At 38.8% G+C, this 25,599-nt stretch overlaps 1 protein-coding gene across 1 annotated transcript in view; it reads right to left on the bottom strand.

Moving 5' to 3' along the window:
- Positions 1 to 25,156, bottom strand: part of SUSD4 (sushi domain containing 4) — a 30,894-nt gene extending 5,738 nt beyond the window's left edge. Inside the window, exons 1-3 of the mRNA XM_027641696.1 lie at positions 24,889 to 25,156; positions 17,441 to 17,620; positions 13,932 to 14,120 (exon numbers count right to left, since the gene is read on the bottom strand). Coding sequence (XP_027497497.1) covers positions 13,932 to 14,120; positions 17,441 to 17,620; positions 24,889 to 25,156 — 637 coding nt within the window. The remainder of the gene's footprint in view (positions 1 to 13,931; positions 14,121 to 17,440; positions 17,621 to 24,888) is intronic.
- Between the last annotated feature and the right edge of the window lie 443 nt (positions 25,157 to 25,599).

Below are 25,599 nucleotides of genomic sequence, written 5' to 3'. Positions count from 1 at the left end.
TAAGCATATACAGTCTGTATCACTGTAATGTTATTAAGCTGGGCTTAAACTCTACTGGTGGTATTTGTGTTTTGTTATTTCTGAAAAGCCCCACTGATCTCAGTGGGACCACTGCTGGAGTGAAGTCTTAAATAAAACAGAGGTTGAGCCTGTGTTAATTAAGTACAGTGGTTTACTTAAGGTTAGGTCAATAAGAGAGAATTGCAATATAAACATGTGGGACTTTTACTGTAGGCCCCAAAACGAAAAGCAGTGTAATCTCACATGCTCAGGCCAATGGACTCAATGGACAACTGAAGGAGCACTCTCTAGAAAACAGCAGTGGGGAGAGCAGCTCGCAAGCAGTATTTTTATAAGAGAGGAAACTTTTCCAAGGTGTAAGTGTTGGTTGATTACTGTTTTCTTAAGTGCTTCTAACACAGAGCAAAAAAACCTTACAAAGCGTAATGATGTTTCAAATGGCTACATACTGACCCAAAAGGGGATTAAATTACTGGATGGTTTGTTTTATTTCCCTTCAGAGGCAGTAGCTGACTGGCTCAGTGCCCCATCTACAGGCTGTTCCCTTCACTTCATGCCTCCCTCATGCAGGCAAGACCTACTGCATTGATTTAAATAATGAAAATGACATCTCTTGGAAGAAGAATCTTCCCAGAAATTACAATTCAGCTGCTTCTCTCTGTGAATCTTGTTACATGAATAATGCATTTCATAAAAAAATACACAAGATATTAAATGAATCTTCAAGAGAGGCTGATTACAATGTGCAGCAATGTCTATTCCTCATCCCCTGGAGACATGGTTTTGTTTGCATTTTCACTGGCAAGGCTTAATAATAACTTGAAATCAGAGCAAGTAATTCACATAAAAATTCACATCCTCAATGCTCTGCATACTTTCCAAAGTCTCTGGGCCCACAAGAAAGAGGAATGCTTTGCTGGGAAGTCAACTCAAGACTGAAAACAATTTTCTTATGACTAGGACAAGGGTGTCAGATTGAAACAGTAGGAAAGCACCTTTTGTCTTGATCATTCATCTATTAAAAAAGAAAGTGATCAGTAAAAGCCATGATTCTGGCCTGCCATAAGGAAACCTGGTATATTTTTATTACCTATGCTTAGAGCATGAGAACAAAGGAAGACAGCAATTTAAGTTTCTTTGCTACTGATTTTTGCCAAGCTACAGCCATGTTCAAGAGATGTGTAGGTGCCCAGTACCTTTCTAGCAATGAGCAAGTAGAGCACACCTTATCACAAAGAGCAACACTCAGAGAAACTAATTTTCCCCTCCAGCAATGTACCTGCTACATCATCCCTAACCTCTTAATATCACTGACAGCCAAAACAGCCTTCTGAATCAAAAATCCCTCAAAGTTGGTGATCCCAGCAACGTGGATCAGCTCAGGAATGACACATTTCCAAGCAGATTAAAAGTAATACACCGGGGAGACAACCCAGATACGGAGCTGTCAGTCTGTTTGCAAATGGAGATGTATTTTATAACACTCGAAAACAAGAGCATCACTCTTTGTGTAGGATACTTCCCCAGTACTAAAAAGGAGTGGCACCCCTTCCACTGACACATCCATATTTCAAGGGAAATGCTCGTATATTGGTGCTGCCTGGGAACTCCAGCAGACTTTTTTATGGCACTGCTGAGCATTAGTCATGAATTAGAGTCAAGCTTTAAGCAGTCATACCTGCCAACAGCTCCTGCATTAAACACTTGCAACCAGCAGATACAATGGAATGGAACAGGTTTGAAAATGAGGGCTTTGAGCTCAAATGAAACAGTGTTTCATTCTTATGTCAATTGGACTATCAAGAGTCAGGGTTCTAACTCACTCAGGGTATCCCTCACCACCTCCTGTAGACTTTATGTTCATCCAGTTTCAGGATCCCTCAAAATGTCCACAGGCAAACTGGCCCCCATGTACAATCTGTAACACTCAGGCTCAAAGCCTCTTTTTCCAAATCAAGTCAAACGAGATACATCAGAAATAACCCAAAACAAATTCGCTTTGAGCTCTGGGCAGTTAGTCGTGCACTCAGTCCTTTTCTCAGCTCGCTCCATTCCCGTGGCCATTCAGACCCAAGATCCTTAACAGCTGAACAGTGGAACAACAGCCAGCAAATGGCCTTAGTTTTGATCACAGAAAAGAAAGATCATGAAATTCTGCAGGGCCACTGACCACTCTTGGCTCCCAATGACAGAAGATTTTTAGTGCAGAGCTAGTCACCTTACAGGGTCAGATCTCTTATTTATGCTGAATGCTAGTGTATGATACTGGTTAACAGATTAAAAGAATGTGCCAGATCAAATATGGAGGAAGACTCAGGTGGTAAACCTAATACCACTGAAGTTTTCTAGGGAAGGTAAAATTCTAGCATTCCCAGTGATGACCACTAATTGCATTTGGAAATTACAGGCCATGGACTTCAGGCAAATGCATGAAACTCACTGAATGAAAATAGCCACAAACTGATTAAAATAAAAGTGTATCTGACAAGTACATTTTCACTGTCAAAGCCAACAGCAGTATGCACAATAGAAACAAGGGAATTCTATGTCAGGAAGCTCTCATAGCTTAAAAAAAAAAGCCCTATGTACTGTTCTTAAGTACAACATTAAATCTTTACTACCGATAGCTTTCAGCGTCTTCACTGTATAAGGCTTTTGAGACTTTAATGCACTAATTACAACATCCAGCATAGATGATCCAGTAGTATCTTCTGATGACCAACATTAAAAGATGACATGTCTGTGTCCTTAACTTTGGATGTTGTCAGAGGGATGGATATAATTCAGACTGTGTCTGCTGGTGGTTCCGCAGCAGGTCCTCCAGACTGTTGTTGTAGAGTAATTTGCCACAGATTGTAAGGGGATTTACAAGAACTTTTACAACAAGCTCAGCATTCTCAGCTGAAAAGTTGAATCGTTCATCAAAAAGAAAGAGCAATTGTGTTTATATGGCAAACAGATCCCTTGCTAGATGCTCAAAAGTCCTGTTACTTGAGTGAGTTGAAGGGAAGAATTCCTGATTTGATTTGGTGGACTTCCCTGCCTGCTCTTAGGAGCTGCTAGAGCTGAGGGCTCTCCTCTGAGATCCTCTGTGGGCTTTCTGCTCTGATTTTAATGATGGATTAGAACCATCAGGAAGAGCTTAAAACCTGGGAAGTTGAGCCTTGCTTTACAAACGGTGGGGCATACTGGCTTGGAGCAAAGGCAGAGGCTGGTCTCCCTCATGGCATGTCCCCTCCATCATAGTCTCCGCAGGGCAAGAGCCGCATCCCTTGGACCGAGGGTACAGTGAGGGTGGCACAGGCTGTGGGTGCTTACTGCCCAGGCACTGGAGAAATAAATGGGGCTCACCCACTAATTTTTCCTCCCCACTATGGTCAAGAAGCTTTTTAAACTCCGCACAAAGGATGCTGCAGTAATTCTGAAATGTTGACACTGAAACCATAGGAGGGAGGGAAGATTTTTGGCATTAGCACATCGATGGCACAGAATAAAGACACCACATGACTTTTAAAAGCCCCTGGGGGAGAGACCACAGTGGAGTTACAGACATTCATAGTGCTCAAAACCGTTTTTTTAAGTCAATCAGTTCAATTTGCAGACAATCAGTTCAATGGGGAGTGAGTGGGTTTAGTCTTTGGTCAAAGTAGATGAGTGGTAAATTATTCAGGTTTTGCCCAGCTTTTGTATGTGAGCCAAAAAATAAAAGCAAAAATGTCTTGAAATACAGGTTACTTACTCATAAACAAAAGGAGCAGGAATAAGCAAGTAGCTTATTTTCCACCTTTGATTTTTTTGTGTAGTATGTTTTTTTTCCTCAAGCTACTAGTTCACCTTTCATGTAGAACATTAGTTGCTTGGTTATCTGGGTTAGCAGAAAACCCTAGTGCAAGGCCAGCTAGTTCTGTTTGACACAGAGATGGACAGGACTATAGATACTTGCACCTAATAAAAAAATAACACTTCTTCTAAACACATCGTGAATGTCTGGTAATTATGCAAAGAGTGAGAATAGATTAAGATGAAACTTCCTGATGAGAAAGACACAGATAAAACCCTGCCAGTTCCTGTCAGTGTGTGGGGAAAATGCTGGTTTATCTTGCTCAGAAAGTAATCTGAGAGCGGTCTGGTTTGCTCACAAACTGGAAGAGAACAAGAGCTTCTCCTGACCCTCATTTGTCGTTCTTGTACATATCTGGACACTAATTATCACCAGAAATCTGGCCACTGTCATCTGGCTACTGCATTCCAACTAATGTTTAATTCAAGCTGTCATTTAGTCCATGAGACCACAGCTGTACATATCCCAGCAGGTCTGACCCTTCCCACCTAGGGAGGCCTGGTCCCCACCTGAAGCTTTACTGGCTGGCTTCTGGGGCCTAAGGAAGGTTCTTTTTCCATATCCTGCCTTCTTACAAACACATGCTTGAATATGTAGGATCTGAAAATTCTTTTTTTTTCTTTTTACAGGAACATAGAAGATGAATATTATGTTTCTTTCTTTTCCTGTTTTTTTATGAATACTGTACTAATAAAACTTGGTTCCCTGGTTACTTCAGTGTCATCACCCTTCAGACCTTCAGAATAAAATAAACCGAGAAGCCGTTCTCTCATATACCTCAAGAATTCCTGTCCAGTTCACCTGACAGACCTGGCCATTTCCACAGGTATTATCAGCACATGAATCACACCTGCACAGCACAGTACAGAGTCCCAGTTTCAAGCTCTTTGTCCTCTCACATACACATAACACCACATTATAAGGCAGTCTGTACAGAGTGGAATATAACACCTTTCTGCTATGTTCAGTTGGTGGAACACAAGTGTCAGTCTCTTTCACAAAAGAAAATGTTTCTTAATAGTTATGAGTTTGTAAAAAACAACAAACAAAAAAGGAATTAAATCAGTGGTGTTCAAAAACAGAGTAGCTGTTAGTTGCGGATTTTTAAACCCAAAAGACACTGCACTGTTTAGAGAATTTACTTATTTATTAGGCAAAAAGATCTCAATACAAAAATTGGTAGACAAAAATTGGTATTTCTAGAGCAATATCAAATAGGGAACTGCATGGGGGAATGGGGAGTGGATGGCCAACAGGAAGAAGAGGAAGCAAAGAAAATTACTTCTGCACTTTGAATATTAAAAAAAAAAAGATTTTTTCTATTCTATACTTAGACTTCAATTTATACAAATGTACAAAATGAAAAATATTTTAATTCTAAAATTGAAAAAAATTCCCATTAAATTGCCCAGTATTATAAGTAGGATGGAAGAAAAACTATTGGACTCAACTGCTCATATCCAATTGAAAGTTTGAAGAAGAAATTTAGAGTTCTGTAAAAGGAAGTAGCAAATCCAGCTGCTTTAAAATAAGCCCTGTCAAAACATCTCATTCTATAACAGCTGCTTAATGAGACTTTATTTTTAATGGCACTCTTTGGGAATGTAAGAAGAACAGGAAGCATTACTAGAGTAATCTTTTCATTTATCATGAACATTATCTTAACAATATCCTAACGATACATTCCTATAACAAATGCTGCCAGCACTGTGAAGGGAGACTTCATGCATCTTATAGCTGTACTGGAACAAAGTTGGAGGCCACTGAATTTGTGTTTTCCAAGTGGAGACACACTTTGATGAACTTTTCTGATTATTCATTCCCATAGCAAAACAACACCACAAGAGTAATGACAGAACAGAAAGTTTAGTGGAAACAACTGAGCACTCATATATAAAGTAACTCCTATTACACCCGACAGTAGTCATGACTTAAAGCAATGAAGATAAAAAATGCTTACTTTGAACTCTGAAGTTGTCAGCAAATTTATTTCTTGAAAGCCTACAGCAAAAATTATTAAAAATATTGTATTCTTAGCCAATATTATCCAAATTCATTTCAATCTCAATCTTTCTCAATTACTTAACCTTCACAATGCCACTTACACATGTTCTTCTGAAAAGACACCTGACACGTAAGCAATTTCTTTTTGACCATTCAGCAAGTCAATGTTCCAGCAGCCAGGAACATACCCCAGGTTTCCAGGCTGCTTGATGTTCCCCTAGACAGTCATTCCTGGGTAATTCTGTACCACCTACAGTAGTGAGGTCAGCCTTTCAATGTGCACACAGTGAGAGCTTCTCACCTTCTATGAAGTGCGAAATGAATTGAATAATTAAGTTTTTAATGAAAAACTGCTTCTCTGGTCTAGCTTTGACAAACACCATCTTGCTGAGAATTGCTATCATTGAAACCAGCTGTGTGAGCCTAAATGAAACAGTATAAAAGTAGTTTCAAACATATTTTAATAATAATTTAACATTAGCTAATTCCTAAATGGAAACAGAAGGTGATTTGCAATCACTTATTGTACACAGAACTTCCTTGTTACTGGAGTTGCAAATTACAGAGCACATTTTGCAGTTCCAGTCAGCTGAGCTCCTACTGGAGCATCATGCCAAATCTGCATTCCCAGCACTGTAACCTGTGACACTTGGATATCAATGGGAAAGTATTTAGTTTCAAATGGATTTCACAAGAGATATGGGATGAAACACACTCCAAGTGATCTTTTTCTTATAAATTAGAAGTTAAACAGTGCCAGTTTCATTTAAACTACAAAAAATTGATGGCAAGTTTGCAGTTAGAGAGCTAGGACTTCTTTTAGCAATAGGCCCATAATTTTAATTCCAGAAATATTTATACTCATCATTAACCTATGAGTGCTTGGAGCACTGTGGTCTCATTTATAGCAGATCGTTTTAGCTTTCTTCATCACTTGCTTCTTGTTTTGTTTCTTTGTTTTCTCATGAGTGGTTGACTTAATGATCAGTAATGGTCTTTTAAGGACTTTGAGAAGCAGGTGCTGGGGACAACACAGACATTTTGCAGGAAGAAATTAGAGAACTCCAAAATAAGTCAAGGCTTGAGTGTTTGACAGACATCACAGGATAACCTCAGGTCTGGAAAAGGTCAAAGTGCTTAGAAGTAGAATGGAGATGGAGGAGAGAGCGAGCAAGCTGTCAGGAAGCTGACTAAGAAAACCAGACAGATAAAGGCATCTGTCAGGGATATCCAAAGAAGCAAGTGCTCACTGTGAGCTGGACACATCAGTGCTTTTATGTTACTATAATCCCTCTTCTTTGAATAGCTTTTTTTTCTTTGTTTATAAGCAAGAATCCCTCAAGCTTGATGGAGAGAAGGAATGCTGCAATAGGCAAGCTTGTATTCTAGGGCTTAGCTGAAAGCTGATAAAATCAAGCTGTACCACCCGGAATAAGGAAAAGCACAAGGTTGCATTCCCAGCAGGTGATCTTAGCACTGTAAGTTCACAAACCAGTTTACAAGATGGAAAAATATCAGTTTCTTTGATTTATTTTTAGTTCTCAAGTGCCTGCCTACACTGATTGGTGAAACTGCCACCCTTTAAATATTGGGGTTTATCTCTGGAAAGAACAAACCTACACAGTGAGTAAACTTTCTAATGCACAGAGTCCACAGCTACAGTTCCCTCCATTTGTGGAAGATGTTCTGTGATTGCCAAATTTAATGACCGTGTCCATAAAGCACAGATATGCCTGATTTCAAGGTAGACAATGTAGTGTTCTTTGCCTTTCCAAGGAGTCTTACCAGCTACAGTTAAAGATCAATATTATAAAGCAGCCCTCAGGGAGAAATTTTGTATGCTTTCCCCCACGTAATCTGCTGCATATTTAAAGCACCATGGAGAAAACACTACACACATCTGGCAGCTAATGTGGAACTTCAGGGCAGAAATTATGGTTCCATAAAGAAGTTGGGATGTCTGGCTGATTCTGGAAATGCTAAGGAGTTTCTGAAAGGTAAGAGGTGATAGAGTAGGTGTAAAACAATGATTTACTATGACAGTCCTGTGCATCAAGCACAAACAGAAGACATAAAAGAAACAGATTACAAGATGTTGTTCTGTTGCTTTCTTGAAAAACTACGAACAGTGAAAAAGGCATCTATTTCAATCCCTGCCAAGATCAAAGAAGATTTCTGCAATGCAAAAAAGGAGCAGTCACTTAGAAATATAATGCTATTTATCTTCAAACAATGTCTTCAGCTTGGAGACTGTTCTCTAAACCCCCTATCCCTCATAACAAGAGCTGCAAAAAGCCCACTTTGTTGTGTATCCATTATGTCTCAAATTGTGGTCTGGTTTTCTTTGTGTTTTCCTTTGCAATACATCTGCTGGAGTCAAGAGATTGGATATTTACTAAGCAGTAAGTCCACAGAAGAACATGATTTCTCTGTCTATTATTTCTTGTCTCTGTGTTCCTTCTGAATTCAATTCTTTTCCACACCTCTTTAACTCTGAGTAAAAGTGTACAAATGAAGTGCAGCCTTTTCCAACAGCACAAAAATCTAGATATTCCAAGTTAAAGTGCTCAACTTCCATACTCATACAGGGGTGCTTGGATACATATAATTTCTGCAGTCCTGGGTGACAAATGAATTAACTGTCTACAGTGCAGAAACATGAAGAATTACTGAATGACTTTTTTCTAAAGAAAACTATCTTCTTAAACTTTATCACGCTTGCTTTCTATGACTTAAGCACCCCCAGGGTGTAACACTATCAGCCTGTTTTATCCTTTGGGCATCAGGCTAAAGGTGTCACTGACATAAAGGTGTTGCCCTGGTAAAGGTGCTTAGAAATATTGTTGTCTGCTGCTGTTTGAGCATTTACCGCTGGTTGTAGTTCCTGAGTTGCAACAAGTATTGCTGTAGGCAGTGAATACATTCTGAAACACCACTGTAGTCAGAGCTATTAAAAACAAGGCTATCAATATGTCCCATGTTAACATTAACTCAGTTAACATGGATGACCTCTTTGGCACTTGACCAATATTTAACTTATTCTTCCTCCTGCCTTTCAAGCTGAGTAGGTGTAAACATAAAACAGAATCCTGGTATCTACCTCACTTAATTTCTTAATACCATAGTGTTTCATAACTTACTTGTATTGCTGCCCTCTGCTCCCTTTACAGGACTTTTATCTGCTGGAGATCTGCTGCATCAACATTATCTTCCCTGAGGATACACATCAGTCTGTCATGTCAGACTTTATCTAAAGCCTTCTCAATGTCAACAAAGAAACACAGAGAGAAATCCATTCGTACCAATGTACAATATCACAAGCTTAGGATTGCTTACTTTATTCTTCTCCTGAACATAACTGATTACAGGATGACTTCTATCTTTCTCCCTCAGTGTGTAGCTTTATGTTCCATCAAGAATTTAAAAGAATTTAGGGACCTAGTTTATCAAACATAGCTTGGTGTCAATCACTCTTTATGGCATTAGTAACTGCTGGAATGAAGATTTTTGAAGCTTTCCTTCAAACTGTCCTGCCTGTAATTGGTTACAAAGTTTCAGCTACTTTGTTTTGAACTATTAAGGGGCTACAGCATTTCATCAGCAATATCACCCTCCTCTTTCATGCTCTTTACTTTCTAGGTTCTAACTCAGAATTATCAGCCCCTCTCTATGAGTGTCTGTCCACAAGTTTATGAGAAGTAAAATTTTAATTGTTCTGTATTCTTACCTGTTTTTCCAGAACATTTATTTTATTTGTAGCATACTTTGTTGGTTTTTCATTTTCACATGACTACCCCCCTTTTATTCTCCAGAAATTTCCTGGTGCTCCAGGTAGAGGGGTTTTGGGTTCCCTTGACCTTTTTCTGGCTTTGTTGTGAAATCTTCTTAATACCTTCCTTCTCCTATCTTTCTTCCATAGTTTCTATAATTTTCAGGATCCTTTCTGTAATCTGTGGTTCCTTAGCATTGTATCTTTTCATCTCCCCTCATAATGAGGGCATTTTATTTTCCAGAAATTTTATATTCTAGACTTCTGCAATGCCTTCAGTTTTCTTCTCTATTTTTCCTCTCTTCTATTCATTGTTTCTCCCCTTTGATGTCTATTCCTCAGGTTTGTTTCATTTTAATTTTGAATCTACCTATAAAAATTTGAAATATTTTCTATTTTACATTCTTTCAAGTTTAACCTCAGCTAGAGAATCTGTTGGTCTCAGCACGTAGAAAGAAGTTTTGATATTGCAGTATATTTGATTTCCTGCAGGACTGGCTTATCTGCTCAGCTGGGATGATGCTGAAACAAGACATTCCAGATAACAGGATCATGTCCATTGTTTGCAAATTGAATCAACCCGTTTTCCCTTTTAGTCTTAAATACAAAGCAGGGAATTCCCAATGACACTATCCATACAACTTCTTTATTTTCTAGCATTATAATCAAGTTCTTCCAACCTTTCTTCTCTTTGTCTGCTTCCCACCCAGTTTTTTATAAGAAATATTCTTTACATCTTCTTGGAAGTCTTCCAAAGGGCATGAAAAATTAAAATACAGAGTCCAGATGGCAAAGTGTGTAATCATATGCAGATCATGTTCCCAAAGTACTCATGGCCAAGGGTTGTTGGTTTTTTTTGTTGGTTTTTTAATTTCTCCAAATCCCAAGTAATATCTTTATGCACTTTAAAGTATCATATTAAAAACACTTCCTTTTTTCATTTGACCAAGTTCCATGCAAGTATGTTTTCAAGTGTTTGCTCTCTTCCAATGCTTTTGTAAGCCATTTGATTTATTTTACAATTCATGTTTATACCCCTCTTCAATTCCATTAATTTTGCAGCCATGTTTTGCATACTAGATTTTACAGAAGGCAATAACTAACATACATCAATTTCTCCAGATGGATGATTAGCCCCAAATTGGTAATTTAAAAATCATATAAATAAAGAAAAACCCAAAACTATTTTCCTTTGATTTTTATAATTCTTGGAAGCATCTACTGAGTTTCAGTACAAAGAAAGTTTAAAAAGTTTATGCATAATTATGGAATTCCACTAGAAAGAGAGGAAATTAAGGAAGTTAAAGAAGAAGAAAATTCAGTGTTAAGATGCTTCATCTTATCCTTTAAATCACTGCAAAATTTTCTTGCTCTGGTAAAACAGCACTGTTTCCTTTAGCATCATTCTCTGATATGGCTGAACCGTTTCAACTGAAGTCTCCCAAACGACTCTGCTTGAGGCAGACACTCGAAAACCAATCCAAATGTTTTAAATTTGGCAAAGGTACAAGCATTTAAAGGTACCAGCAAACACTTGGCAATGTGAGCCGAAGGCATCCTTATTTGCCTGAGCCATAACCACTGCCCTGGTTGGATGCAAACAGCTGTTTCTGAGCAGCCAGTGCACAGCTCTGCACTGTTGGCTGCACTTCAGTACGGGGTGACACAGAGTCTATGCACTGCTGTGACTAAAGCAACACTGATTTTATTGATCTGAAAAAAAATCTTCTTCCCTATCAGCAAAAATTAGTCTCTCAGCACGGAGCTGGTGGAAGATCCATGCTTGGCAATGTCGAGGATAAGACTGGAAAGCATTAGAGAGCCTGCTGTATGATAGGAGCTGAGTGGTCTCTGGTGTAATCGTTCATTCAAATGGAGCTACAAACCCTTCATTCAGAATTTATGTGGTCTAACAAAGAGGGAAAAATTCACAGGATTGACATATAGTATTTTTTTGTTACTACACACAAATTTAAGAAATCCCTTCTGTACAGACTTCAAGAAGAACATATATCTGAATGATAAAACAGTAAGCAGCACTGCTTATAGGAGAATAAAAGTTCTAAAATGGTTAGCAATAGCTTCCTAACAGTCATTTGCTTTTAATCATTACCATATTAAAATACTGAGCAGGAAATGTCATTACAATACATTTTTAATTGAACATGGAAAGAAATAAATAGAATTAATTTGTTATTTGCAGATTTCCTCTGTGAAAAATACTGCTTGGCGAGATTACACTGCACACATAAAAGGAATGCTGAAAAATGAGTTTGACATTGGAATGCAAGGTGCAGAATAAAAAATATGCAGGGAAGGAGTTTGGTCCACTAATTAAGAATAGCGGACTGTAACAAGATTCCCGGAGACTAGCACTCCTTGCATAAATCACCTGAAAAAACATCTCAAGTTGATTTACCCTATCTGGATTTAATTTTGAAATTCGCTACATACCTTCTGAAGCAGCCCTACGGAAGAGTTCACAAAGGGAGTTGTCAGGGGTGACCTTTCAGTGATGCTGCTTTCTATTCTGCACCAAAGCTGAGCAGAACCAGCTCTTGCAAGTATTATGCTCGAGACTTTGGTCTCCTGTGGTTCACTCAACACACGCACTGATGAGATGCCAACAAGGAATCACCATGGAAAGTTTTGACATTTAAAGACAGCCATAAGAAAGTGATTAAAAGGGAGGCTGAACCAAAACCAAAACTCAGGAGGCATCCTAGATGGCCTTGGCCCAGTGTTTGGCACACACCAATCCCTCAATCACAGATCATCACAGTTGAGTGGGGATGATGACTTCTGACGTTATTTAAAATGTAAACTTGTTAGGGTAGCAGTTCTTATCTCATGTTTTTAATTATCAAGAAAAAGATTCTCTCATGACTTCATAATACAAGCAATAAACAGTGAGGACATGAGTTTTCTTTGGTATTTTGGTAGGAGGCGGAATGCTCACCTGTATTAAGTGAGAGTAAGACAGAACTTTTTCTGCTTCATAACACTTGAGTTTCTGTATTTTAATACTCTTACCTTCCTAACTGAAGAACTGCCATTTTTATCAAATCAGTTTTATTGTTTGGATTCAGCCTAACAGGGCCCTTCTGATTTTTTAATGTATTTTCCACACTATAAACAACAACAGACAAGCCTTCCAAAAAAAATCTTACATAGAGCTGATTGTGGATTAATCTTTTATGGTGTGTTAAATAAATAGAAAAACCCATCTTGTTTTGCCATTCCAAAATTGCAAAGGCATTTTTGTATTTTGGAACTTGAATTGTAAGTTAAAAATAAGGATCATTTAATTATTTTTGTGCAGTGTATCACTTTGTTGAAGCTTTTGGAAAATTTTTGCACTTCCAGAATGCTTAGCATTTAGTTCAGTGACATAAGCACCACATATGAAATCCTATAATTGCTTTTAGCTAAATTCTACATACAGATAGCTTCCTACAGGCTTGAAATAGAACAAAAACGTAGTCCTTTAACGGGAATGAAATGCAAAGGATGTATTTGAATTCTGATGACTCCTTAGGATGTTTCATTCAAGACGTAGTATGAAGATGGAGGAGGGTAGTTCACGCAGTTTTGACAATGTATAGAGCAATCAATTTGGTATCTCTGTTCTAAACGTATGGGATGCAAATATAAAAGCACTACAATATCCTCCATTCCAGCACTGCAGGTTTAGTCACAGATTATTCCATTTGGCTTGGTACAATGTACCTCTGTTTCACACTGAATGGTTTTTATGTTCCTAATCAATAAATTAGCTCAGTCATTTTGGTTGCCAATCCTTCTTTAAGGTTAACTACTATGAGAGACAACAAATGTTGAAGTGTGCAGCATCATGTAGCACTGAATAATGTTTCCAGTTGGCACAGCCCAAACTAAGAGTTTCTATGGAGTATTTTTCAGTTTATCATGGAAATATATCCATATGTACAGGAACTCTGACCATCTGCACAGGAATGTGAATTCCCTAACTTCTTCAGTACTTTGATTAGAAAGGCAGCAAAGAATTTACATTTTAAGGGCAAAGAAATCATCATTAGGAGCTTTCCCTCCTGCACTTCAGACTCTGAGAGAACAAGCATTTCTTAGGGAACACTGAGAACTGATGATGGTGCCATGAACCACAGTAAGGCTGCATGCAACGAAAACCAGATAGGCTCTGCACAGCCAGTGGGAACATCACATATTGTGGAACTGTGGTTAGAACCCTGAGTTAAAATCATATAGAGCATGCAGGTTTTGCAAAATTGAAACATAAACAAACAAGAAGACATTTACCTTCCACATCAAGGCACCTAGGTGGGCTATCTGACCAGATAAGGTTATACATGCACTCAAGGATCTCTGTCCCTTCTAGTTTATATCCAGGAAAGCACTGGTAATACACCACTGTTCCTACAGGGAAGGAGGCCTCGAACTCAGATATGTTAATGTAACTATGAGGAAGAACCAATGGCCTCAGGCAACCTGCAAATTAAGAAGAGGGAGGTTTCTTTTATTATGAAGTGCTTATCTCAGTCATCTTCACACATCTCAGTTACAATTTCTAAATCAGGAAGTGTGATATTTTTCATCTTCTCCACTCTGAATGGCATGTCTGCATGATCTTCCTCAGATACATATGCCTCATTATCCTGTTTCAAACCCTTTTATTGTTTAGCCCACACACTCTGCCAGCGTGGGATTCACTTCCAGGAAAATCCAGGAAAGGTTTACCGAAACCAACGGTATTTTGTTTAACAAACATTCACCAGTTTTGCAGATGGCAATTTATTTTTGAGGTAGGATCTTTAATAAATAAAGATTGTCCTTTATATAAACCATGAGTTTTATTTCTCCTCTTCAGAGTGACAGACATGTAAACCATCTTAAATATTAAAACTGCTCCTGTGATAAAGTGCACACGACTGTAAAAGATTTGCAAGCAGAATTAATGATTTTGAAATTCCAGTTTGAGAAAGTCTAAAGGAATATGACTTCCCAGGAGCAGTCCCATGATAAACACTGAACAAGGTCTCAGATGAGGTTATCAAAAAATTAAGGTACCTGTTATCACCAGAAATGGTAAATGTAGTCAGAATCAGAGACTACATTCCAGTTCTACTTCTGGAATTACTTCTGAGGGATTTGTATCATGGATGGTACTGAGCAGTGATGGTTAAATGATCACCAGCCATATTTGGGGCAAGAGAAAGCAGAGAATTTAATAGATGGCATGTCTTTTTAGTGGCCTTAGAAATGACCCTCTGGGTAATACTTAATACTGTTGATTTTTTAATTTGCAATAATGTGGAGAAAAGATGACTAGTAATCAGGGAATGAAAAATAGAATTTTAAAGTTATGTGACTAATGGAAGCTGCATTACAGCAATCCATAAATAGGTCTCTTGCCACTACTAGGAATTTGTGAAGGATGTTCATAGGACACCCTTAATTTTAAGCCTGAGGGGGGAAATAAAATCAGTCTGAGAACTGAGAAAGTCTTAACAGCATTTCAAGCAGTCATTTCCTTGCAGTGGTCTTTTGAGGGAGAAGGACGAAACCAAAAGAAAACAACACAAAAAGCTTGAAAGCTTTTTGCAGCATGCTGTACTACCAGACCAAAGGTTTTGATTGCTTTTTTACTGGCTGGTTATGTCTCTACTCAAATAAAGCTTCAAGTGTCCTATCTACGGGCTGCTGCTCATACCCTGATCAGGTATGCCCCACACCTAACACACTAATTCCTGCAATCTGAGCAGTCCACTGAGCAGGATGACATAAGCAGCCTCCAGTGGGACAGAAAGACCACAGACTGCCTGAGCAAGACCAAGCTTACTCTTCTCTGAACTGTATCAGGGAAAATTTTGTCCTGCTGGCTCAGAATTTTAATGCTCATTATGTTCCTTGTAATGCAGGGCAGAGATTTACTTGAATTTGTATGACAGCCAAGCATTTGTGAAAATTCCTAGGTCTCCAAACAACTCGAGCTGCTTGAAAACTTGATTTTGGCTTCTTTTTTGCCAAGTAATTCACATCATTCCAGATCAGTAATTAATTTTATTATCTCATTGCAAAAATAGAGGTTGGATTCTTATACGGTATATAATCCTTTATCATTGCTCAGGCAGAAAAAAAAGGCATCTTAGTGTCATAAGACTCCCCTGCCTGTTGTAATCAAAGGGCCATAGAAATGTAATTGACAGGCTACCTAGTGCAAGTAGACAAGTGGCTTTGATCTTATTAGTGCTTGACGTAGCAAAAAAAAAATTCTGGGGACAATTTTGCAGCAAGAATTTGGCAAAATATTTCAGATACTTGAACTGCCTATTCTTTGCCTCTCTGGTAATCACAGCACTTGGGTCTTGTGCAATTGATTTCTCAACTTTTATTAGAATTGCTTTTATTCTGAAAAGCAGTTAATATCACATATTGAGTAGGAGCAGCTGATTGGGTTTCACAGTATAAATAGAAGAAGAAAGTAACAAGCCAAGGGGTACTTGGGGATCTTCTGCTTACGCAATTAATACTGTCTGTCCCAAAATTTCCACATGGACCTTTGGCAAATTAATCTTTTGAGTATTCATCTCATCTAACCCTAAGAGTCTTAATCTACTTTAATTAGTTGCGAGGTGCACCCACTCTCAGACATGGGCTGTACACTTCATACTGCCACATATGATTCCACTGCTGACAAGATACCCCAAAACCGGTGTCCACTTTTCTACAGTTTCATGAAAATTCTCCTTTGATGTTAGCACTATTCAATGTGTGCATCTGAAACACTGAGTTACCCTGGTAATATGCCTAAATTTCTGCCATAGTCTAAGACAGGACCTTGGGGGACAGTCTGATGTGCTGTCACTCCTGAGAAGTGTCCCATTTCCCCTGACTGCCTGCTCTCGCTCTGCAAATTGATGGGACGGTGCAATTAAGTGCCTACAGAGAACTGTTAGCTTTAGGAGCTGACATATGGGTTTGAGGAAAGTTAAGATTAACCCAGTTTTCTGCTCAGCAGAGACAGTTAAAATCTCCCGATGCTGTTCAGTGGGCCAAGCTTGTTATCAAGATGTGAACTGGTTAAAACCAAGTCAGTGGTGCCAACAAGTGTGTATTAGAAATGTGAAGGTAAAAGGAGTCTAGGGTTATTGAATTTCCATTCACTAAAGCTGGCTTACCCCCAGTCATTTCTCACAGTCTAAGCTGGGCTGGGATCCCATGCTGCTGATACTACTAGTCCTGCAGCTAATGGCTTTTCTGGCCAAAATCATTCCTGTGCATACCCTGAATTTTCAGTCAATACCTACAGGTTTAATGGACTGTGAACCTAATCAACAACTCTGTTGAAAACTCTGACAGAAGAACAGGTTCCAGCCTCTCTACTCTACCCCTGCCCTCTGCACAAGGCAAAGAAAGATAAATTGCAGTTAGAAGCTTAAATCTTTTCACAAATTAATTAGTGAAAAAATGTCAGTTGCCCATCAGATCTTTTGCTGAACTTCTGACTGATTACTCTAGTTTTTTTTTCTTTTTAATGCAATGTATCTGTGTCAGATTTTAGACTCACAAACAAAAAGCAATATTTAAAGTAGTATTTTAAGTATGGGTATGTTCAGAAAGCAGCATCTTCTTTCCTGCAGTGAGCAACAGGGAAGAGAAATCAAAAAAAACTTAGCAGCAGCATTATTCAAATACTGCACTGTGGAACTTATTAGATCACTGATATTCTTACAGTTGTAGGAAAAAAATATTGGCAAACTATCACAAGATGCGTGAGCTATAAAACAGGACGTGCTGGAGTACTAAACCTTGACATAAAGGTAGGTTATCCCATGTTCCATCGTCTTGACATATGGAAACCATGTTGTCTAAGTCAGGGTAACGGATCTGGAATCCTTCATGACAGCTGATTATTAACTTATCGCCAGTCCTGTATGTCTTGTTATGAATCTCTGCATCTTCAACATGAGGAACAAGGCAATCTGTGACTTCATGAAAAAAAGAAATAGTAACTTAATTAAAAAAACATGGCTAACTATTCAGTAATCAAGCTCTTAAACAAAAATTAGCATTTAATTTAATTGCTCTGCTTAAACTGTTTCGAAAACACATGCATTTCAGTAAAAATGCCCTTTCCCTAGTCAACCACAATTTACAAAGTCTATAGCACTGCAGTAGAAGCCAAGGTGCTATAAAAATGGATCATTTCCCCAGCCTTTTTTAAACAAACAAAATCAGGTGCTTTTAGGAAGACTGTTGTTAGTTTTGGCCCTCCATTCATCATGAGTGCAAATTACAACACAGGGTCTGACTATCCCAAGGTCCCATGTGAAGGCAGACTCTTTGACAGCACTGAGGACAGGATGAAAGAAAATATAAAATACAGATATGGCACAAGGAACACAGAAAGACTGCTGTTTTAGCAGAGACACAGATGAAAATCAGGTACATTTACAAGGCTTTATCCAGCTCCATTCCACAGAGTTCGTTATGAGAATGTCTTCACATTAATCTCATGGATTATGTTTTAAATCAGATAGTTTTATGTGCTTGCATTCATATGCCTCCAGAGGACATGATTTTTAAGGTCCTGAGCAGGATCTCAAGTGCTTGTAGAAGACTCTCAACAAGGGACTACAAACCTGTAGTGATATACAGGCACATGTATCAGACAGTCATATATCTCTCTGTATACATCAGTGCTAAAGACACCAAATAAAGAATAAAACCCAGAACGCTGAAAGATTTGGAAAGTGGAAGGGTGAGGCAGGGGAAAAATCCCTCTGCTAATACTGAATAATTAAGAAACAAGCCAAGAGGGTATGAGGGAACAGACCAGGTGACTCAAAGTTCATCCTGATTAAAAATACAAAGTGAGATTAAAGAAAAGAGACAAAAAGACTAAATACTGTGAGAGAATTTCTGTTTGTCTGCCAGCAGTCAATCCATGACAGAGATGGTGATAAAAGTTTCCAGGCACCAAAACTTGAGAAGTATTTAAAATAAAAGGAAGACAGTAAATATATTGCAAGCCTGTGTTAAGCTGTTTCCCCCCAACACTTCTACCATGAGAGACAATTATCTTCATTTAGGAATGCAATATTTATTAGGGAAAAAAAGAGTTTCAGAAGTCCCTTGAGATTTGCATAAAAGAGAAAGTTTCTGCCAATTTCATGGGTAATTCTTGCTAAAGAGGAATAGGCAAATCTAAATTTTTATTTAGCAATTAATTGTGAGTATGCACAAAGTAAAGCTATAGTGACAGCTTGTTTGTTTCTGTGGAAGCACAAGTAGAAGCAAGATAAACTGTTATTTAGCATAGCACACACAAACTACGAAGAGCAAACGTATTTCATAATGTATATATTTAGTTAGGCAAACTAAGGTGATCTATTACTCTGAGACTCCATCACTAAATTTTACTAACATGAGTGGGAGAGTATTGCTTTCCCAGTTAAAACATACCTTCCTTTGTGCCTTCCCATCACAGGGATGTTTTCTAAAATACATTGTACTTAGCTAACTTTTGGTATTGGGCCTGGACATATTATTAGTTAAAAATTCTTCCATTTCTCTTTTTACTTTCAGCTTCTTGGCAGCTGCTGCAGGTGCCTCCTGCTGCTGGTAATGGGAAGGGCTGGCAGCCTGCCAGGTAAGCTGAGAAACTGCAGCAAGAAGTTTTCCTAGAATTTATTCATTTATAAATGCCCAAGTCTGGGAGGATGTGTACCCTAACAGGAGGCTATAAAATACACTGACAAGGGTGCAGACATCACTTTCAAAGGCCAAACACTTTTCTCTCACTCTCTCTAGCAAGTTAATCAGCAGATGAGACAGCAGAAGATGCCCCACAAGAAATGCCTTACACTAAGCCTTAAATACTGCCATGAAGAGGCTGTCCTGGGCACCCTTGAGGATGGGATGAGATAGATGGAGAACCTGCTTGGCAGCCATACAGGAGGAGGTCGGAGATAGATGCCAGAAGATAACATCAATGAACAGCTCGCTCTCTTGACATAACAGCTTTCTGTTGCTATACAAATAAAGGAGGTATATATACACATGGTGCAGTAAAATACAAGATTTCACTTTCAAAGTGGGGGAAACTGATTCCATAACTATGATCTATTGTAGCGACTTCATCCCCATTATTCCAAGTAACAGGTACAGATCGAATCGTTTCAATCGTCTAGATGTTGGCAAAGAACAGCGACAAGTTGCTCACTGCACTGTCCTTTGCCTGCAAAATCCTGTCTGACTTTGATAACAGGCTTATTACAAGCCCCAGCTAAATGCCAGACCATTGGACCACAGCATTACAGCTCTTATTCCTGATGCCTTGCAAGCAAATGTTTTCCCACTGGCTGAATGCATATTGTTTAGCACTTAGTCAGGCATAAATTGCAGCAGCTACCTCTCCACAAACAACTGGATTAGCTGGCACCAATTCTGCTTGAAAAAGCTGAAAGTAAGTGACTGAATTTTAAAATGTCCTGTCCTAGAAAATAAACTACTTTATTCTAAGTACTTTTCGGCAAATCCGTGGAAGCTGCTAAACCATTTAAGGAAATACATGGTCTTTAGCCAGCATTGAACAGTAAAGGCTATGACTTACACTCTTTTCTGGCAGTTTTACATGATCTGCTTATATCTACCATGTGTGTACTAAAATGGGTCAGCCAAAAGAACACATTTCTTATCTTGCAGGGGTAGAAAGAGCTGGGGTACAGCCAGCAGGCTCAACACTCTGCCAGGTGCAAGGGCTCATCTTGACCTAACTTTCATGAAGATGCAGCTTTTGTATGATAGCAGATCTAGCCTTTAGCAAACTAAGTGTGTCCCCCATCACAGGAATATTGGTTTGAAGAGTAAAATTTGTTAATCACTAGTTATAGTCTGTTCGTTCCTGTGCAAACCATGCATCATCTCTCAGAACTGCCCATAGGGAAGGAGGACCACCCTATCTCCTCCCAGGAGCACTTGGGCCACAACAGCTACTCAGAAGGAAGGAATGACCTAGACACCATGGAGATAGCCACATCATCCACAAGTACCAGCTGGTTTGGGATGGATGGTGTGTGTCCATTGCACATGAGCCCTTACCATCCAAAAATTGTCCCTGCTCCATGCTAATCCAGAAGGTGCTTGAAGGATTTGCTTGGGGAGTACTACTGGAAGTTGGCCAAAACCACATCAGGACTTTTCTAACACGGTAAGAGTGTGCACAATTGAAAAACAGTGTCCTGGTCCGTGCTCTGGCACTGTTTTGTTTACTAGTCTGTACATCAATTCAATGCAGAGGTCCACTGCTCCTATGTATGTCTCTAAATTAGCCTTGACTACATCTAGTGACATCACTGGCAGGCTGGAACAGAGAGAAACAGGGAGGAGAGATAAAAGCAACATCATGAAGAACGGGTTTAATGCAGGGACAGCTCATCTGGACCCTTTGCTCTTAAAAGTAAACATTTAAGATCAATATTGTCTCTTGCTTTTTTACTAGTGTTAAGTCCATAATACTGTTTTATTAGAATAGTTCTGTGGATGGCAAACACAGTAGTTTAGTGCATGTTAAATAATACTTTCCCTTTATTGTCTTTGCTTGTATTACAATAGTGCAGAGAGACTTTATCTAAGACCTGTGGCCATTGTTCTGTAGCCTGGTTACAAACATAAAGTGCTCATAACCATGTTTAAGAACCAGCAAACAGCTGGCAAGACAGATAAGAGATGGGGAAATAAAAATATTTCAGTCATCTCACAGATCCAGGGACAAAGGTAAAGAAAAATGAGAGAAGAACGTCCTACAGGAAAGGTGTAGCCAAACTATGTACTAGTCCACTACTTTCACCGCAGGTTTATCTCCCCTGTCAGTGGGAGAAGGAGGTACTGAGGACATCTCAAAGGCATCTGTCTGAAGAAGCACAGGTAGAGAAGGGCACAGCTCTTTGCTTGGTTGTCATCTCCATGTAGACTATAAATTTAGATTCAATCTCACAGGAAAGAGCTAACATTTGTTCCAAGTAGGGCAACAGTCTCAGCAGCCACATTATCACAGTGGGAGAAGATGAGATTAAAGTGTGAACAACATGACATACTGCTCTTAAACAGTAAATACAAAATTCCCACCTTAGAGGTTTGGTATTTATGTGCATAACCATATTAGAATTGATGGAAGTTACAGACACAACATGCTGTAGATCAACAAGAGAACGTAACTCAAAGCACACAGATTTTTGACAGGGCATTTACTGGGCACCTAGTCGTGGAACTTCATTCTTGTACTGACACTTAAAATCTCCTGCATCTTAACGAGAAATGACAGACCTATAAAATCAAATTGATTGGGTGAAGAGCTCCAGGCAAATGTATTAGTTCTAAAATCAATTACATTCTCAGGAACAGGTTGCTTTACTTCCTTTGGCAAATAGCATCCATTTGTGATTAGAGATTGTTCTGGTAAACACATAACAATTAAACATACGTAACATACAGACATAAAATCATCCTTAGTTGGATCTAAACTCCTGAGAATAAATGAACTCCAAAGCACTGAGTGTTTTTAGCGTGCAAGCTGAGCTGGCAATATCTGACACTTATATATCCCAGGACGAGAGGTGTATAGAGGACAGCACAGCACACAGAGCAGTCAGCCCCCGCTGCCAATGGGTAAATGCAGCATAAAGTTTATTTCGCCTTGTGATAGGTAATGATGAATGGTACAACATTAGCTTCTTCCTCCTCCAGGAGCTGCCAGAAATTTCAGATTTCTTTCCATATATCATTACAGAATTTCTGCAATGTAGACTTTTATGTATGTCATTAGACAGCTGAGAATTACAAACTCTGTTATTATTCTTTCTTAACTGTTCTCCAGATGTGCCAGGTTCCTACACTGTCCACCTCCTTACCATGCTCCTCTCTCATGATTCTGCTCCCAGTATGCAAAAAGATCATTCTAAAAATCACTTAAGCAAATGCTTGGGTCTCATGGACTGCCACTGAGCCTTTGTTTAGTATTTCTTCTGAATCAATGGTTCTACTGTGCATTGGATAGAAGAACTAATTCTGTAATCTAATTTCTTTTTTTCTACTGTCAAAGTCTAGGATTGTTTTAATAATACCTGAGTATTATTACAATGGTAATCAGGAAAGTACTTAAGCACTTGCTTCACTAAATCCTACATCACGGTCCTACTCTTCGGTCCAAATAATAGAAAGCATTTTTGCATAGGCCTAATTTTGAGCACAGAACTTTAACAAGACTAATCACATAATTACAGTTATGCTCAAGCTTAAGTGCTTTGCTTGATCAGAGCATTGGGTAGCAATCCTTTTTAAGTGTTCTGTGCTGGAAAGTAATTACTGTTGCTTAAGCAACTGTTGTCACATCATCCATCACATTCTCATCTTCCAATTTCTTTCTTTTTTGAAAGCACCTGGCTCAAGTGTTGAACACACTGACATTGGTGACAGTGTTGCTTTTGATGGCATTGTGATCAGAAACTTCCTCCACAGATTTCCACTGAATATTGAATATTTAATAAAACACATTAATGCTTATTTTAACAACTGCAGTGGATGATATAGGTAACATTTCAAAGATGCATATCAAAATTCCTAGAAGCTACTTGCAATGGTTAAGAAAACAGATTTTCCAAGCATTAAAGCTTTTTCTGGTAGTTTGAATAGCCAGTTTTGACAGACGCTGCTGTCACTCTACAGATATTTTTTCTTAAATAACCATGAGATGAAAGACAAGGTCATTTATGAAAAATGTCTGTACACGAGAGGGCACAATTTTCATACATATGTTATTTTAAAGGCATCAGGTTGTTTCTTTGTAGTTGACCCATGAGGCCACATGATGAGGTGTTATTGGCCACCCTTTGCCTTTATGTTCCAGATATCAGCTGCCTTCTCAGTGCGAACCACGGGACAGCTCACAACTGTGCCCCTCACAGGCCTGTAGCCTGTGGCCTCACACAGGCTACCATATTTTACCAAGACCTCTCCTGCCAACAGGCAGCTACCTGAAAGCCCATGGACTAGTTACCAACTGCCTCTGGCTACTCTCTGCAATATCTCATGCACCACTTGCACACAGGCCATTGTTCTGGGTTGTTCCCTTCACATGCACCTCCTGAGTGTGCTCCTCCCAGGCCTTGCTTGATCCTGCTGGGGCACATCCCTTTGTACACCCCTGTCCTGGTACAGGCTTCTCATACTCACTCACCCACTACCATAAATAAGTACTTGCAGTTTTTATACACACTGAGTGATGCATGATCCTATGCAGTAAGTGTGTTTATGAGCCACTTTAGTATTTGAATACTTTTGAATGAAGTCCATAAATTTATCTGATTTTAAATGGTGAAATAGAATTTATCTTGCTCAACCTTGAAGACAATGAGGCAATGCTTAATGACTTTGGGGGAGAAGTCACAAAATGTACACACTTGATTTAACTAACACTTTTTGTGTCTGTCGATTTTAATAGCTCTGTTGACCAAAAATAAATCAACAACAAGGACAAGCTATATCTTCAATATACTTGGTGAAATAAATAATTTGTGCTGCTTGCCTGTACCTTGGCCAAAATTTACACTTATGAAATTCAAATTAATCCTGCTTCTATCTAAGTCTTAGAAGAAGAAAGTAATTTAATGCCCCGATTATTTAAAACTAAATGCAATTTCAAATACGGAATACAATAAAAATCAATTGGTTTATGCTATAATTGTCTGAATTATCTCAGAGTAAACTTCTACCCTGACTTTAAACTTCTACTGTCTATGCATATTTGATTTTTCTACTTGACTCATGCACACATTATAAAACCCAATTGTTTAGAATTCCTGATTAGCAGGAACAGTAGCATTGGAAGCGGACTTTATTTTTCTAGTAAAACACTGCGGAAAGAAATGTTAAGTGGGTAGCTTTAATAAATAGTTATAAACAGTTTACTTACAGTGGAGGTTGTTTTTTTTTCTCTGCATTAATTTGTAAGTAGTTAAAAGCAGACATGTTTTATCTTTTTTTCTTTCACATTTATGTCCATTTCAACACGTGTGCATGCACACACACAGTCTCTTGTGGTACAAATTTAACTGACAAATGAGGATTATGGATGAGAAACTAAAGTATGTATCCAACAAGACACAGTGAAATCGACTCCAGACTTTTCTGTTTTGTCCTGAGATACAGAGACATGGTACATGGACAAGTGAGATCTGCTTGAAGAAAACTGACTTACCTTCTTGTAGGCACACAGGTTTATCACTTGGTTTCCAGCTCAGGGAGCCATTAAAGTGTCTCACACAAAGTTTTTTGGAAGTACCGTTAAGCCTGTATCCTTCTTGGCAATGAAACCGGACCACCACACTTTCAAAGAAAACACCAGCACTGGGTGTCTTGTATCCATGCTCAGGAGCTCCAGGATCAGCACAAGCTTGTAGGTCATCAAACCCTATGTCAGACAAACACACAATCAAACTGTGTTCATTTACTCCTCGTGTAGTCATAGTTGCGCTTTTCCTAGTTTTATCCATATATCATGGGGACCTTGTATCTTCCGTTACTGACCACTAGCAACCCTGCTTCGGTACCAGGTACTCCAGACCCAGGAGAGGACTAACCTCCAGCTACAGATGAAATGCTCAGGTGACAGAAATACTCCTGTCTTTTCATGCAGCTACTGAGGAAGCAAAGTCAACCACATGCCTCGGTAGTTGACCTGGATAAAAATAAAGCACTTGACCCAACCTCCCAGTGGGATTGCTCAGTAATGTATCTGTAATTACTTTTAGGGACTATGGGATTTTGGAGGTCTGGTACAGTCAGTGGAAAGAATAATAATGTGTCAGAAGCAGAGAGGAAGAGGAAATAAAGAAAGGGGCATGAAACATAACTGCCATCCAAAGATACGGTAACTCAAATACGAAATGAACTGGTAAGTACAAGGAGA

The sequence above is a fragment of the Corapipo altera genome, unplaced genomic scaffold, assembly GCF_003945725.1.
Source record: "Corapipo altera isolate COAL_440 unplaced genomic scaffold, ASM394572v1 48b, whole genome shotgun sequence".
NCBI classification, from domain to species: domain Eukaryota; kingdom Metazoa; phylum Chordata; class Aves; order Passeriformes; family Pipridae; genus Corapipo; species Corapipo altera.
Note: the sequence above shows the minus strand (reverse complement) of the source record. Positions and strands in the feature narration are given on the sequence as shown.